Source organism: Cannabis sativa, chromosome 8 (assembly GCF_029168945.1).
Source record: "Cannabis sativa cultivar Pink pepper isolate KNU-18-1 chromosome 8, ASM2916894v1, whole genome shotgun sequence".
NCBI lineage: Eukaryota > Viridiplantae > Streptophyta > Magnoliopsida > Rosales > Cannabaceae > Cannabis > Cannabis sativa.
Genome location: NC_083608.1, coordinates 9558602 through 9576178, shown reverse-complemented (window position 1 = coordinate 9576178; position 17577 = coordinate 9558602). Strand labels below are relative to the sequence as shown.

Below are 17577 nucleotides of genomic sequence, written 5' to 3'. Positions count from 1 at the left end.
ATAATGCACTACCTGAAGAGGAAAACATTGGGTAAGTCGGGTACTATGGCACTAAAGTTGGACATGAGTAAAGCCTATGATAGAGTGGAATGGATTTTCCTTGAAAAGATGATGCTTCGAATGGGCTTTTCTAGCCGTTGGGTTTCTTTGGTAATGTATTGTGTGTCATCTGTATCTTACAAGATCACTCATGGGGGCCATGTTCTAGGGCCGATTGTTCCAAGCAGAGGTATTCGTCAGGGAGACCCGTTGTCTCCTTATCTGTTCTTAATCTGTGCCGAAGGCTTCTCTTCACTTGTCAACTTATTTGTGCGTAGGCAATGGCTTACGGGGTGTCGTGTGGCTAGGAATGCCCCTATTGTTTCTCACATGTTGTTCGCTGATGATAGTTACATTTTCTGCAAAGCAACTGATATGGAAGGGGCTGGTGTTCTTCGCCTCTTGGATATTTATGAGAAAGCTTCAGGACAAAAAATTAACTTTGCTAAGTCAACAGTCTTTTTTAGCAAAAATGTTGATGAGCATGCTCGGGCTCAGCTTTGTGGGCTTCTTGGGATGGCACCTGCTTCTGAAAATAGCACTTATCTGGGCTTGCCTTGTACAATGGGGCGCAGTAAGAATGCGATCTTGGGGTATCTGAAAGAGAAAATGATTAAGAAGATGCAAAGTTGGGAGACTAGATTTCTTTCAAAAGCTGGGAAAGAAGTGTTGATAAAATCTGTGGCCCAATCCCTTCCTAGTTATGCAATGAGCGTGTTTCTTCTCACTAAGGAAATATGTTCTAACCTTGAAGGGTTAATGGCTAAGTTTTGGTGGAAATCTCAGTCTAAGAATTCATCTAAAGGTGTTAATTGGGTGAGTTGGCGGAAGCTTTGTTGCCATAAGGATGCTGGCGGGTTGGGTTTCAGGAATCTCAGAGATTATAACTTGGCTTTCTTGGGAAAGCAAGGGTGGCGTTTGCTTACTGATAGTAATTCGCTTGTGGCAAGGGTGTACAAAGCAAGATACTTTCCTAAAGGTAACTTTCTAACAGCTGAGTTGGGATCGAATCCTAGTTTCATTTGGCGTAGTATTTTGGAGGCTAAGGATTTGCTTCAGCAAGGTGTTATAAGGTCCATTGGAAATGGTAGATCAACTTCTATTCTGGAAGATCCTTGGCTCCCTACTTCGGATAACAAATTTGTCACTACTTTCCATCCGAGCCTTGTTGGGCGTATGGTGGATAGCTTGCTGCAAATGGATCAACGAGCTTGGGATGTTGAGGTGATCAATGATATTTTTACTCCTCACGACAGTGCTTTAATTCTCTCTATTCAATTGAGTGATTCTAGTGAAGAGGATTGTTGGTCTTGGTCAAAAGAAACATCTGGTATTTACACGGTTCGGAGTGCGTATAAGCTGTTGCAATGTTCTAATGGGGATTGGCCGCCTACTGGGGAAGAAAGCTACTGGAAAAAAATTTGGCAACTGAATGTTCCACCCAAAGTTCAACATATGCTTTGGCGTGTCATCTCGGGTTGCCTCCCAACAAAAATCCAGCTTTCATCTAAGCATGTCCATGTTGATTTAACTTGTCCCATGTGCAACCTTGAACCAGAAACGATCTCCCATATACTCTTCAGCTGCTCTTTCGCCCGCTCGTGTTGGAACCTGTCATCGGCTTCAGCTGTTGGTATCGGGGAGGATGGCTTTTTGGACTGGTTTTGTAGTCTGCTGGTGCACGGCAGCAGAGGCGTGGCTGAGGAAGCTGCAATGCTCCTGTGGCGTATTTGGACAGCCCGTAACGATCAGCTTTGGAGTAATAAGACAACCACGGTTTTGGAGGTTCTTCGATCGGCTAGAACTAATCTTGGCAATTGGCAAAATGCTCAATCAAATGGATTATTTCCATTTCTCAATGTTAATATTGGGAATGGTAAGGAGCATTGGACAAAACCATTTTTAACTAAGTTCAAGATCAACGTCGATGGGGCAATCTTTGAACGTGAGACTCGGTTTGGCTTTGGTTTCTTAGCTAGAGATTCGGCTGGGAGACTCATTCACGCGGGTTGTGGGAGTAAATTGGGTGCGGTTTCTCCTGAGATTGCTGAGGCGGTGGGTATGAAAGAAGTCTTGAGTTGGATCAAGAGAATGAATATAGCTGATGTGGAAGTTGAAACTGATTCATTGGTCACTGTTCAGGCTATAAATGGATTAGTTCAAATGCCATCTCAGTTTGGGTTGATTGTTCAGGACTGTCGTCTGTTATTATCTGAATTACAAAATGTGTTTATTTCTTTTGTTAAACGATCTGCAAATAGGGCTGCTCATTGTCTTGCAAGGCAATCCTATTTTATGTCAGATTGTATGTTTGATGAGTTCTCTGCTCCATCAAATTTGATTTCAATTGTAAGGGATGATCTTATCTTAAGTTAAATAAAACTTTACCCTTTTCTCAAAAAAAAAAAAAATAATATAATAAAATTAATTATTTTTTAATATAATAAAATTAATTATTAGATATATTTTGAATAAACATTAATGCTAATATTGACTTTTATAACAAATTTACACATTATACATTGGAACACAAATACAACAAAAAAAAAAAAAAAAAAAAAAAAAGCCAAATATAATTTTATAGTATATTTTGAATTAAATTTAACCCATTATATATCCTATTGAAGATGGTCTAAATGTATGTCAAAACAGTCTATCGCAGGGGTACAATGGCACCAGACATGGCTAAAACTTTAGCCATTAAAAAAGCGTTGAGTTAGATCATGAATGGCATAATGTTGAACTCGAGTTCGATTGTCTCTCAATTGTCCAAGCTATTCGAAGTAACATCACCATAGTTTCACCTCTTGAAGTAGTGGTGAAGGACTGTCGTAAGCTTTTATCTATTTTAAACAATGTTTTTTTGTTTTTTATTTAACAATCTGCTAACATGACTGGGAACAGCTTTGCTAAAGCGTCATATTCTTTTCCAATTTGCATTAAAAAAAATGTATGGAAGTAGGCATCACAATGTATACTCAAAAAAGTATATATATTAATTAAGAACAAATATATAATAATGAAAAAAAAAGGTTGTCATAGCACAACTTGCTCTAAATACATTGAAAAGATATATTAGTACAAGTATAAGCATCAATGAATGAGGACCTGGAATACTTCAACTATTACGCCTCCTACTAATGCAAATGAGCATTGAAGTTCATTACAACCATCAACAAACTTCGTTATAATCTTTTTAAGTATTTATTTTTAAAGGTGTACATTCATTCTTCGTGAGATTCAGATTGAGATACTAAGCTGCATCATCTCACAAATTCATAAAAGAAATAAAATAAAAAAAAATTATACTCATATCATATATGCAAGAAAAATAAACCAGGAGATGGAAAACATCTTTTGTTCAGAACGTTGTCAACACCTAGTTGATACGGACCTGCGTGTAAGGTCAATATTTTACGCATTAAAAATGTTTGTCACAAATTAAACTATCAACATTAAAAGCCAATTATAAAGGCCTTCTAGTTAAGGTAGCCAAAGAGTTATATAGTTATATAAAAAGGTAGAAAATATGTAGAAGAAGAGAACACATTGATGTGCATGAACGCGCCCAAGCATAATACTAGAGGAAGTGTAATAGTTCAAACCTTATCAGGTTTTTGGATGATTTCTCCAACTTGTCAGTACCATCTTCAGAATAGACGCCAGATAAAGAATCTGTAATGTCTTTCAGGCCCTGCAATACAGTGATAAAATAACAAGTTTTAAAAAATAAATCCAATTTCACCCTACGATATGACAAAGGAAAGAGTGACCTGATTATCTAAACACTAATATATGAAAACTGGAGCTGCTCATAAATAAATTGATGAAAAATGTGAATTTTGGACAGTGTTTGTTTGTGTGCGCACGTGTTCATATATGCACATTAACTTTTATGGTTTCGGGGCTTAAAGTCCATTGGGAAAACTCTAGCTTAAAGTAATCCTTGTGTTCAATGTCCCATTCTGAGTCAAACATTAAAAATTTCATCTATAATTTAACGATATAACCATTATGCAAAAATAACAAACAGGATACAACTGTGAAAGTATCCACAAATACGCTTTATGTTTGCTTGCAGTTCCAGTGATGATTTAACCAGAACAAAATATAAAATGATTTTACAAACTAACCATAAGGCTTGGAGCCTCTGAAAATGTCAGTGAACCACGTGATGCGGTAGAGGTTTTAAGTTGCTCCTGCAAATTAGAAAATGAATTAGACTGCTTTATGAACATTACAGAGACCTGAAGAAAGTTGTATGGCTTGTGATTGCAGCCAAAAAAAAATTAAATGAACAATAATAAATGAACACAAACTATTAGCAATAGGGGATTGCTAAACAAGCAAATAGCCGCCTGCCACTTTGAGAATAGCCAAGATATATAAATGAATGAAGTAGATATGGAATTTGATCACATGAGTACTCCATAAACCAGTCAATATGGGTAAAAATAAATAAAACATAATATACGACTTCTAAAGTAAACAAGAACCACTATAGTGGTACAACTTTTGATACAAACCTGCAGTGACTCGGGCATTTTGACTTTCTTCCCATCAATAAAGTTGCACAGGTAGTATAAACTAGCATTTGCAAAATCCTGTCTCAACAAAAACAAGTCAGCAACTCAATTGATCATCTGAAGATCCAGGTAAGAAGTAAAATAAATTCCACTGCATGTCATAAAACAATGGGGTCCATATTGAAAGATGCTGGAAGTGAATCCAAGGCTGTTAAAAAACTATCAAAAGTAAGGGAGACTTTTTTATTTTATTTTTTACTGATTCCATTGAGACCTTTAAATTTATAGGTTAAGTTAACAAAAAGAGAGTCCATGCATTGGATGGGCCAAGGAACACAATGCAATTCTAAGTCATGAAAGATCCATCACTTGTGCAAATAGAGAAACTGGATAAGTTATTTACCTGTTTACCCTCCATTACGCATAACTTCCCGTTCTGTCAAAAGAGAAAAAAAAATAGAAGATTAGAACAATTTTCACTAAATAAGGTACACGGGCAAGTCATTCGCCATGATCTAATAATACCCTATGAAGTATACTGGCCAACGCCTACAACAGATTACTTTTTTTTTTCTTCTTTTTCCAAAATATATGTATAAAAACACTAAGGCAGCATGACTCACCAAGGCAGCAACCATGTTCTGTAATCCACTCAAGTCATAGGCAATACCATCAACAGATTCATTCAGAACAGTGACCTGTTTCACACGTTTCAAAACAAGAGATGAACAAAGGAGACATGCTTTGAATACTAATCATTTCACATCTATATCAACATGCATTTGAGACAGCATAAACAAACTGCAATATGCTAATGCAGTACGGTAAATAAATTATAACAAGTCAATCCAAGTAGATAATATACCAATTCTATTGAGGTGGAATGAGGCTATGTTTTCTATTTAAAGGGAAGGGGGCTACATCCATAATCATACAAAAAAAAACAAATATGTAATAAAAAGGCATACAGGTACTTGCTTCCTAATATACGGTAAAACACTAATTCTGTTTCTGACAAGACATTTCACACCAATAATTCTAGAGAAGCGCGTACACTGCATAAGTGTGCTATTTTAACTTAAGAATAAAAACACAAATGTAAAGATTCTGAAAACTTACATCATCCTTTATTTCCCTGGATAACTTGTTCTGCTCCACCATTTTATCATCCACGTTCTGGATCCGCTGTGTCAAGTGCTTCTTTGTTTGCTGAACATAATATTGCACACACTATAAACACTTTTGTTTTTTTCAAAAATTCTTTCAAGGAGGTAAGTAAACTCTCCTAATAAAGAGCAGGATAGTGTTACATCACAATCAAAATTTTATGCACGCATGCAGCACAACTTCAGAGTTGAAAAGCGAGGAGCGGCAATAAAAAAAAGTTAAAAAGAGAGCGAATTTTGCCGATCAATATGATGATAGACTTCTCAAAAGACATTTTCCTTAAACTATGGTCATGATAAATAAAAAAGCGATCAGAGGTGTAGAGACTTACTGCAACAAAATCTGATAAGTTCTCCAGATGTTTCGTCAAATTTGAAACAGCCTTAGCCATATTACTTTTTGTCACGTACATAAAATCCCACAATGAACAACCCTAACCAATAAAACAATTGTCACACAGTAATTCCCAGGAAAGAAAAAAAACAGAGAACATATTTCATAAATACTTCCACAAGAAATGGGCATACATGATAGATTAGAACAAACCAAACGAATGAATAAAGCATACCTTCCACCACATGTAACCATACCCAACTGCTCCCAATGCAGCCGCGGGAACTATAAGTGACTTTAAGTTACCTGGTAAAATATGATAAAGTTAACTACTATAACAGAAACCCTTCATTCCCTAAAAGTTATTCATAAAGTTAATGTTTTTTCACCCCAAAACACGTGAAGAACATTATAAAAAAAGATATATTTAGAGCACTTTCGAATGAAAAGAGACACACCATGGCCATTACTCCCATTCAGAATAGTAATGTGTCGATTTGAACCAAGTTGTTGAACCTCAGCAGCCAGTTTACGCACCTAAAAGACAGTTTGAGCAAAAATTTCAGATAATTCTACGTCTCAGTTTCACATACCAATGAGAAATCCAAAAGAAATATGAAACATTACACAGTAAGTCATTTAACCAATACCTGAGCTAAAATGGGATCACTGTAATCATTTACTCCGTCTGATTGATCTTTCGATTTCTCCAATCCCTTCACCAATGACTGCAATAACAAACCCAAAACACCATAAGAATGGAGTCACTAGATATAAAGACAATAAAAGTAACGAAAATTCCAACAACTAAAATAAACTAAAAAAATTATCAAGTCTGGTGGCTCAAATTTTCGCAGAAAGTATATTTGTCGACCTAATTTATCCTATAGGCTAACAAAGCCACTTGGAAACCCAAACTACAAAATCGAAATTAATTAAATCCGCCCAACAATAAGAAGAAAGTAGATTAACAAACACGTAAACTTCAATAATTTAACAACATAAGAAGCTAAATTTGAAATTAAGAATAATAACAAGAAAATTAAAAGAGTACCTGAAGCTCTCCGAGCAAGTCCGATAATTTATGGTTATTGAGCAAAACCGTCGCAGTGTACCCTAGAGAGAGGAAATTAGCAAGATCGAAAGATAGGTCTTTTTGAATGGGGAAGCAAGTGTGAAATATGATATGAAATTAACAATACCTGTTCCGGCTATGACGAGGATCTTGGAAAAACCGATACCGGAGTGCAAAGCCATAGCTGCGTTTGGTTGATCGTAAACCAAAGCGAGAGAATTGGATTTGAGGGGGGTACTGCGATTGCGAATGATGAAGAAGATGAAGACAGGTGTGAGTCTGTGAGATGAGGTGGATGACTTTGTTTTTTTTCTTCTTTATTTACTTATATATTTAATAAGATGACCTATTCAATATTGTATTAGACTATTAGTTATTTTTTTTACCAAAAGAAATATTCTATATATTTTTATCTTTTTTATCTTTCTATCTTTAATTATTTTTTTTTGACATGTCTATCTTTAATTATTAATTTAACGGTGTTTTAATTTTTTATTCTCTTAAACTTAAGAGAGACTTAGTGCATGTTTGGCATCATAACTAAAAAACTGTTTTTTGTTTTTAAAAACAGAAAATTGTTTTTTGAAAACAATTTGGCTTGTTTGGCCTTGTTTTTTGAAAACAGTTTTCAGAAAACAAAGTTACAAAAAACAAGAATTTTGAAAACAACAAAATGTTATTTTCTGTTTTAAAAACCAATTCACTTTTGGCCAATATTGTTTTTAAAAAATACTAACCAAACATGACTTGTTTTTAAAAACTTCAAAAACTATTTTTTGTTCTCATTTCTAAAAACAATTTTTTGAAAACAAAAAACAGAAAACAATACCAAACATGCTCTTACCCTCTCGTTAACTTTAAAATAAGGGCTGAAATGCAAAATAGTCCTAAATTTAAAAACTAAATTAGTAAATGTCATTTTTTTAAAAAATTAAAAAATAACCAAATATAATAAATTAACTAATAAGAATTATAAAAATATATTTATCACATATCTTTTTTTAAAAAAATATATATAATAATAAAATTAAATTATATAATTTTTTTAGTATGGCATATTAGGGTTGTACATCGGTCGGTTTAGTCGGTTTATACTATATATTTTCCAACCCAACATAAAGATCGGGTTATAAAATTCTGCATGCAAACTGCCCAATTTAAAAAAAAAAATTCTGTACCCGACCGACGGGTTGGGCGGGTTGGGCGGGTTGGGCGGGTTAACCCGCCCAAACCGAATTAGGATGTTTTTTTTTTTTAGATTCAACTAAAATAAAAATTAATAACATTAAATACATAATATTCCAAATCTAAATTCAATTTAGGGTTTGGGTTTTTTTTAATATATATTATATATTATTATATATTATATAATATATATATATAAAAAAAACTAAAAATCGGGTTAAATCGGTTTGGGCGGGTTCATTGGGCGGTTTGGGTCAAAATTCAACCCGCCCAATTTACAGATTGGGCGGTTTAGAATTTTGTCAAGTTATGTCGGTTTGTATTTTTTTTCGGTTTTGTCGGTTTGGTTTGGTCGGGTTATTCGGGTTGGGCGGTTTACGAAAATTTCTGTACAGCCCTATGGCATATTATTATATTGTAGCAAAAATGAATAAATATATTAGATCATTAAATATATACAACAGTATTTGATATACCGTAGTACTAAAAATTAATATACTGTAGTAATAAAATTATGTACCACAAAGAAATTATAACAATACTAAATTAATGTTGTCTATAGTATATCATTTATTTAAGATGATATTTAGTTTCTATTTTATTATATATAAATTTTTTGGTATGTATTTATATTTTAATGGTGGTATATATAATTTTGTTAGTATGATATATATATATTTTGAATATTAATTTTTTGAAAAGAAAAAAATATATATATATTTTTTGAATATTAATTTTTTTTTTCTTTTCAAAAAATTAATATTCAAAAAATATGTATATCATGCTAACAAAATTATATATACCACCATTAAAATATAAATACATACCAAAAAATTTATATATAATAAAATAGAAACTAAATATCATCTTAAATAAATGATATACTATAGACAACATAAACCATATACCATACAAGAAAACGTATATACCTACAATAAAAAATAAAACAAAATAATATAATATTATTAAAAATATTGTATATATCATATTAACAAAATTATATATCACCTTTATGTATAATAAAATAAAAACTAAATATGCGTTATCTAAAATAAAATGATATACTATACAATAAAATTTATATACCATATAATAAAAATATATACCTTACACTAGAAATATATATAATAATAACAATAAATAAAAGTAAAAATATATAGGATGCTAATAAAATTATATATCATGTCAACAAAAGTATAATAGAAAATAAAACTTAAATATTATTTAAAAAAAAGTATATATCGTATAACAAAATATACATATACCATTCACCATAGCATATATACAAAAAATAATAATAATAAAAATATATATTGCTAATATATATATACTATACTAACCAAATTATATACCACTTTTAAAATATATATACCATGATAACAAAATTATATACTGTCATTGTATATAATAATGTTGACTGGATTTTTAGCCAACCGACGCGGAGTCGTAATAAATGAGATTTAAACCAAAATAACAATAATAAATGCAGTTAATAACACCAGAATTCGCAATGAATATAAATAAAAAAACAGCGGAATTTAAAGAGATTCAGCCCTGAATGTCGGTAATAGCCTACTCCCCTTGAGTTTTATTATTAATTTGAGTTACAAAAGTCAAGAACAAGCTCTTGATTGCAAAGAATGAGAAGTGTTTAATTGTGTTTCAGATTGCGGATCCCCCTCCCAGGTCATGGGCGACCCCTTATGATCTTGGAGTACCATCATTGTCACAAATGAAAATTTGTATTATCATTAAAGTGTTATGTTCATATCTACTTGAAATTTTAAATTTTAGTATGAACAAAATTGTATACACACATGAATGATACAATTAGTTGGATAAATATTGATGTTGTAGGAACCCCTCAATAATTTAAAAGTCAACATATACTCTAGAAGAGTTTTAAAAAATATATGATCATAGATTGTATATGGTGATATTTTAAAAGTGATAACAATAATGCTATGAGAGATATTATCACCAAAATAATTATTGATCATATGTGCATGAGAGGGAGACATATTCATGTTGCACTCTTTTTCCCTTAGTTCAGGTTTTGTCCCACTGGGTTTTCCTGGCAAGATTTTTAACGAGGCAACTTGCAAATAGTTATGAATATAAAAATATATATTGTGCTTTTTCCCCTTAGTTCAAGTTTTGTCCCACTGGGTTTTTCTGTCAAGGTTTTTAACGAGACAACTTTAAATCATGTTAACATATTTGCATTTTATGAAGCAAGTAGAGAATGTGTGGGAGTGAGATCATTGACATATAATATTTGGGAAACATATGGATTCCACTCTATAAAGAAGTATCAACACAAGCAGTTCTCTATGAAGATAATACTGCTTGCATCGTTCAACTAAAAGGAGAGTACATTGAAGGAAATAGAATTAGAACACATTTTACCAAATTCTTCTTTATACGTTTCAAGAAAATACATATTGATGTTCAACAAATTCAATCAAGTGTCAATCTTGCAAATTTATTCACAAAGTTATTACCAACATCAACATTTGAGAAGATGGCAGACAAGATCGAAATTCGTCGTTTAGAAAATATCCACAAATGCCTAAATGAGGGGGAGTTAGTTTATACTATACTTTTTTTCTTTTGATCAAATTTTTTCAGCAAGATTTTTAATGAGGCATTTATTATGGATATTTAGGGGAGTGTTATAAATACTAAAAATTATGTAGATGTCCAAATATTTTATTTATTATCATTAATTGTAATCAACATTCTATTTTCCTTAGTTTCTTAATATTTGATTCACTTTCTGTTTTTTTTTCATCTATTTTATATTATTTTATAAGATATATAAATTTTTAACATCTTATTATGATCGTTGATTTTTAAGTGTCAAATCATTGATTAATAATTATTTAAAGAATAAAAATGGGAGCATAAAGCAAAACCGGGGAAAGAAAGAGAGATACAGAGAGAAGGGCGAGGAGTCAAATTTTGGATGATGATGATGCGGCCATATTCGTTATCTTCTTCGTCCTCACTCACAGTCACCCCGCAAAACCCTAAACTTTCCGCTGCCCATTCATTCTTCTTCCCTCCCCTTTCCGGAACCACTGCCTTAACCTTTTCTTCTAACCCTACTCACCTCACCAAGAGACTATCTCTGAAATGCCGTCAGAGTGAATACTTCGACCAGCAAAAGTTGGCTACCACCACTGCTCACTATGATAACTCCTCCTCCTTTGCTCCACAGACTCCTTCCTCTAGAGGTATTTCTTTTAGTTTTAATATATATATATATGTATTTGTGTACGTTCTTGTTTGACTGCCCAGAGAAAAAGTTAGTGATGTTTTTTGTTTGGTTTCCGAGATAATATTGGATAAGGTAGCAACAATTTAAACTACTCTGAACGGCCCCTTTTACTTATTTTTAATTTGAATGCGTTCATTCCGACAAACAAGATGGCTTCTTACTTTACTCGACTCACCTTGCCCAAATTCATTTTTGTGGCTAGAGCCTAGAGTTTCCAAGGTGGATGAAAGAACAAATCTGTATACACACACACACACACGTGTAAACAGGACCAAGTATAGTTTCTCATTTTTTCTATGGTTGATTTGTACAGCTGATCAAGTGCCGGCTAGATTCTACGTGGGCCACTCGATATACAAAGGAAAGGCTGCTCTTACTGTTGAGCCCAAAGCTCCGGAATTCACAGCTCTAGATGTATGTTTCGTTGTCTTTTTTTTTTTTTGTCTTTTATTAATTCCTTTTTGATTGTGCAACTTTGATTTGAGTTCCACTGTGCCTTGTTGATATATAACTCTTGTTATGGCATTGATTCTTCTGCAATGATACTGGGTCTTCCAGTCAGGGGCATTCAAAGTATCCAAGGAAGGTTTTGTACTTCTTCAATTTGCTCCTGCAGCAGGTGTTCGTGTATATGATTGGAGCAGAAAGCAGGTACACTTGTTTTGTTGTTTCTAAGTGAATTTACTTTGTGCAGATGTCCAACCTCAGTATATTAGTATGTCCTATGTTTTTGATTTAAAGGTGGATCATTTTTCTTTTTCTTTCCACATGATGACATTTTTAGCTTTCTGCAAACATTTGATTCAGACTCTCATATAAAAGCTTCAAGGTTAGGCTCCAATGTGTGAATGGAATCGTTATGGTATAAGGCTATCATTTTGATTTTGGCCCTTGATGTTATGATTAGATTTTGTGAAAAGATCATATGGTGATAGACAGGGTGTTTGGGCTTCTGATGAGTAGGAGCGAATCGGTAATGTAACTGAAAACTCGTTACTGAGTATGAGTATGTGTGAACTCGTTACCGGCTGGTGTGTGTGTGGGGCAATTAATTCTTCCTCTATACCGGTTTGGATTGAATCATGTTCCTTTCTTTTCCATTCCATTTTGTTGTTGGGAATGAGGGATTCAGATTCACATCTCTCAGAAATAGCTTTCAAAATAAATATATTCTGTCAGAACCTAGTCCCGAAAGGCAGGCATTGCTCTTTCTTTTCTTGCTTTCCTTAAGGCTTGTTTCAACCATTTGACACGTCTAGTTATTTCTAGCCACATTGACCATAATCCCGAATTGTTCCTAGCCTAACTGCTTCTCATATATATTATATTATTTTACACATCTTTTATTATTTTGCTTGTCCCGAATTGACCATTTGACACATATATTTATTATTTTATTTTTGTAATTTGTGCGTGCACATCTTTTGAATATGAAACTGATGCTTACACTGATTATTTGTAGGTATTTTCCCTATCAGTAACAGAAATTGGAAATCTAGTTAGCCTTGGTGCTACTGGCTCCTGTGAATTCTTTCATGACCCTTTTAAAGGGAGAAGGTACAATCCTTCTGTTGCTTTGTTTTGTGTGTGGTTGAGAAAAGGTTAATTTTATTTGTCTCGAGAAAAAAATTGAAGAGGTTGAAGCGTGACAAGTTAACATATTATTTCTACCCTTTTTGCTATTTTTGCTTATTATAGGTATGAATGGGTTATTTGACCTCTTGTTAATAACAAGACGAAGTAAATAAAGAAATTCTTTTGTTTTTAGTGATGAAGGTCAGGTTAGGAAGATGTTAAAGGTGGAGCCTCTTCCAGATGGATCTGGTCACTTCTTCAATCTCAGTAATTCTTTTTATCATTCTCTTTCGTTGATTCATATCATTATTTATTTTCTTCTTTTGGGCAATGTAAGCTCTGTTATGTTTGATGTTTGCTCATGATTTCAATCTCGTTTTGTTAATTTGTATCAGTCTATGTATTTTCTTCTTCTGGATAATGTTAGCTTTGTTATGTTTGATGTTCATTATACACGAATACGTGTTTGTCTCATACAGTAGTACATTTTTCACTGATGTAATATTAAAAGTCTTTTTTTTTTTAAGTGTAGAGAATCATAAGCTGATAAATAAGGTGTCCTTGGTATTATACTGGCAGAGCTTTAATATATGCATGTCATAAATGAGAGTTTATTAAGGTTCATTTTTTTCAGGTTATTGTTTTTTTTTCTTTTCCAATGTCTCTTTGTTTGACTAGGCCCGTTATGTTTAAATGTGCTTTTAGTTCTCCATTGTATGTGATTTATTTTTATATATCCTCCTTCTCATCTGTATTGTATGTAAATAAATTATTAATTTTACCATGTGGTAATCTTGTAAACTTTACAAGGATATGAAGTTGAGTTTACTTATTATATTATTTTTGGCGTTGCAGGTGTCCAAAACAAACTTATTAATTTGGATGAGAATATCTATATCCCGGTCACCAGAGCAGAGTTTGCGGTTCTGAATTCAGCTTTCAATGTAAGATTTGCATCTATCACTATCATACTCGGCTCTCTCTTTTGTTGCTTATGATGTTGCGAGGGCTGTGGTTCGATTCCTCACACCAGTTCATGGATCTCGAATGGTTTGATTTGAGTGCGACTGCAGGGTTGGAACACCTTCGAGTCCTCATCTACCGATTCTGACTTTAATTATATCGTCTCTTCTCTTGCAGTTTATCTTGCCACACCTTTTAGGGTGGAGTGCATTTGCAAACTCCATAAAACCAGAAGAAATGAGCCGCGGGAATAATGCTAGTCCTAAATATGGAGGAGATTATGAGTGGAAGCGATAGTCATTGCTTTGCTAAGCCTTTTCTCCTTCATACATACATGGTGCGTACTGTGTTGTGTAGGATGGAATTTTGAGATGGGATTTTCCCTTGTATTTATCTATCCCCATTTAGTAATATCCTCCCAAAATTTTGCAACATTTTGATTTTCTTTTTTTAAATTGTAGAAATGATTAGAAATTGACTAGGAAGTAGCCAGTGAAAAACGGGTTTTATCATTACAAAAGCTTATATTTGCTAATTTACCACATTCGATTGGGCCCTCTCTCTAGTTACAGTTAGAGAGAAAGAACCCTAAATTACTATTACACAATTTGTCATTTCAAAACCTTCTTCGTTTATTTATTTCCTTGTTTTGAATCAATATTTTCTTACGCTTGAGCATTCCCAGAGGTAAAAATATATAGCTAAAACTTTAATTTCCTTTTCAATCAAATGAGCTACACTTTTCTCTATTTTAGCTAAATGTAGCTACAAACTATTTATGAGATAGATTTTAAAAAAAAAAAACTATTTATGAGAAAATATTTTATAATATATTTTTACATTGCTTTTGTTTTCTTTAAATAGTTAATTTTTATTAATTTTTTAATATTCAATTAATAAAATTGTTTAAAGATATAATATTTAAAGTGTTGAAAATAATATAGAGAATCTTATATATAATGTAATGTAAATGTGAGTTAAAATAAAAATAAAAAAAAAAAATAAAGTTTTGGTGAATTATTTTAAAACTAGTAAACATCCCGCGCTTCGCGGCGGATATATAAAATATTTTAAATTATATATAAAAAATAAATTGTATATTTTAATTAGATATAATTATTTAGTAAAAATATATTAAAATTTTAACTTTACTATTAAAAAATTTGTGACATAAAGACTTAAAATATTAAATTTGTTGCCTTGAAAAATAGTAGCATAAATTTTTATTTATGGTTTAATTTTTAGTGCATTTTAATGTTTGAGTTTTAGTTTTTTACTGGGGTTGTAATATTTGAGTTTGTGTTTATGAGATCTGTTTTTTTTTTTTTTTAATTTATTTTTATAGATTTCGAGAACTTGAACTTTGATGTTGTTTCTATTGATTATTGGGATTTGATTTTCCATACAGGAATTAAAGTTTGTCTTTTCATTGCATTGATTGAAAAATATTAGTACAAAGTTTATAGAATGAGAATTTTGAATATATGAAAATAAAATTGAAAAATAGCGTTTGAATCGAGAATCAAAGTTTATTGTTAATCTTCTAACAAAAAAGAAGTTTATTGTTAATCTAAAAAGATGTTGGAAGAAGATGAAAAAATTAATTTTTATTTCATTTAATATGTATATGATGTTTTTTTTAATAATATAAATTTATTTTAATTAATTTTTGTTTTTTAAAATTATTTTTCTAAAAGAATTATTAGTTTGACCAATACTACATTTACATGTGGCACTTTATTGATCAACCAACAGAACGATAAATTCAATGATGACATGAGCTTTATATGATTGGAATATAAAAATAATATATTATGAAAAAATTTGATTCATAATCTCACACTTGCTTTTTTTTTTTGTTCAATTCATAATGTTTGATTCATAATAAATTTGGATTGAACATCTCACCTAATTTTTCCTATAAAGTAATCTTTAATGTGATCGAACTATACATAAATATTAACAGAATTTAATAATAAGTAAAAACAAAAATAAATAAAGTAAATTGTACATATAAAAAATTACAACACTTACTAATCTGTCATAATTTTGATGTCTCTTTTTTTATAACGACCTCCAATAATCTCAATATCACCGACACCACATAAGCACCCAATGATATTTATTATAATATAAAATAATAAAAAGATGGGATATTATAAAGATGAATAGTTGAATAAATTTATTCAATATCAATAAAAGTTAATGTTGACCGAGGTTTTCGGCAACCAATAAAATAATAATGATTTAGAGAGCTATAAGAAATTAAGAGGGAGATTTTTTACGTGGTTGGGGCGTTAATGAGCCTTAGTCCACGAGTCTGTGTATTTATGATAGTATTTAATACAGAGAATGTTCTTGGTGAGTTTTTGCTCTTCTAGCACTTATGCAACCCAGAATTCTCGATCCCTCTTTAATGAGCTTTGGGGGTATTTATAGTGTTTTTGTAGGGTGATCCCCAGAATTAAGGTACATGCATTTCTGTAACTATCAGTAAAGTTGTACATTCCCAATGAATATATCATGGGTAATGCATGGTCTAATCCCTAGGTGCTGTAGGGATTTTATGAGGGCAGTCCTTAATCCCTTTTGACTGATGTGATTCTTCACAGAGTAGCCGTCACTAGACTTTATTAGTCATAGCTTAGTAGGTACAGATCGGGGGTTGTGTCGTCAGACTTTATTGCATGTGGCAGTTCCAATACGCCTCCTCCCATGCGGCATTAAATGCGAGATGACTGTTCAGAGGAAGCCTGACACCACCCAGAGATGCTTTGATGCCATCCTGCTCTCCGGGAGCATATGAAACTTTGCATGCCTTCTCCGGGAGGCATATTCGAAATAATTCTTTGCTTCATAAAGACTTAGCAATTTAATTCAAATGCTAAACCCTTTCCATCCACTTGTCATTGTCCGATTGGTCCACGTATATTAGGCAAAATCAGGGGCAACATTTACCCCCCAAGCTGTTGGAAATTATTTTACCAGGATCTAGATTTACTAACAAGTATGTTTGATTAACAACCTAATATGAATTCTAAAACAATAAAAATAAACACATATAAAGTTTAAGAAAACCTTACAGTGGGTGCAGCGGAATATTATGACTCCTTTCATTCAGATCTCTAGCCCTTGATTCCTTTCTGTAGCAGAGCATAATCAAGATCTGAATCTGGATCTTCTTTTCTCCTTCTTTGATGCAGAATTTCCATAGTCTTACATACTATGATTGAGGTACCACTTGATGTGTGTGGGCACTACTCATTCACTCAAGGAATTTTGAAATTTAGAGAGAAGAAAAGAGAGAGAGTGGCGTGTGGCCTTTTCTGAAGGAAACAAAATGCAAAGTTATGTGTGTGTTTCCTAAAGCCAACACTTTCTATTTATAGAATTCCCTCTAGGTTTAGGTTAGAATTGTGTGGCATTAAAAT

At 32.4% G+C, this 17577-nt stretch overlaps 2 protein-coding genes across 2 annotated transcripts; one reads left to right on the top strand and one right to left on the bottom strand.

The window, feature by feature from the left end:
• Positions 1 to 3012: 3012 nt before the first annotated feature.
• Positions 3013 to 7510, bottom strand: LOC115700535 (uncharacterized). The gene is made up of 13 exons (XM_030628091.2): positions 7268 to 7510; positions 7120 to 7181; positions 6716 to 6793; positions 6524 to 6602; positions 6301 to 6371; positions 6064 to 6165; positions 5685 to 5774; positions 5189 to 5263; positions 4969 to 5001; positions 4566 to 4643; positions 4173 to 4238; positions 3645 to 3733; positions 3013 to 3433 (listed from the first exon to the last, which is right to left on the bottom strand). Exons 1-13 carry the CDS (start codon positions 7320 to 7322, stop codon positions 3412 to 3414), a joined length of 900 nt encoding a protein of 299 aa, XP_030483951.1. The 5' UTR covers positions 7323 to 7510; the 3' UTR covers positions 3013 to 3411.
• A 3670-nt stretch (positions 7511 to 11180) lies between these two features.
• LOC115701094 (single-stranded DNA-binding protein WHY1, chloroplastic) lies at positions 11181 to 14804 on the top strand. The gene is made up of 7 exons (XM_030628788.2): positions 11181 to 11564; positions 11922 to 12022; positions 12167 to 12259; positions 13071 to 13165; positions 13377 to 13450; positions 14039 to 14127; positions 14324 to 14804. The coding sequence occupies exons 1-7, from the start codon at positions 11294 to 11296 to the stop codon at positions 14441 to 14443; spliced, it is 843 nt and encodes a 280-aa protein (XP_030484648.1). The 5' UTR covers positions 11181 to 11293; the 3' UTR covers positions 14444 to 14804.
• Positions 14805 to 17577: the final 2773 nt, after the last annotated feature.

Bases quoted from the DNA above. Each gene is read 5' to 3' on its own strand.
- LOC115700535 (XM_030628091.2), bottom strand. From the start codon at position 7,322: ATGGCTTTGCACTCCGGTATCGGTTTTTCCAAGATCCTCGTCATAGCC. The intron at 5,264-5,684 runs GTAAGTTTTCAG...CGTGTGAAACAG, and splicing joins CCAGGGAAATAAAGGATGAT to GTCACTGTTCTGAATGAATC. The intron at 4,239-4,565 runs GTTTGTATCAAA...TCTAATTTGCAG, and splicing joins AAATGCCCGAGTCACTGCAG to GAGCAACTTAAAACCTCTAC.
- LOC115701094 (XM_030628788.2), top strand. From the start codon at position 11,294: ATGATGATGATGCGGCCATATTCGTTATCTTCTTCGTCCTCACTCACA. The intron at 13,166-13,376 runs GTACAATCCTTC...TTTTGTTTTTAG, and splicing joins GACCCTTTTAAAGGGAGAAG to TGATGAAGGTCAGGTTAGGA. The intron at 13,451-14,038 runs GTAATTCTTTTT...TTGGCGTTGCAG, and splicing joins TGGTCACTTCTTCAATCTCA to GTGTCCAAAACAAACTTATT.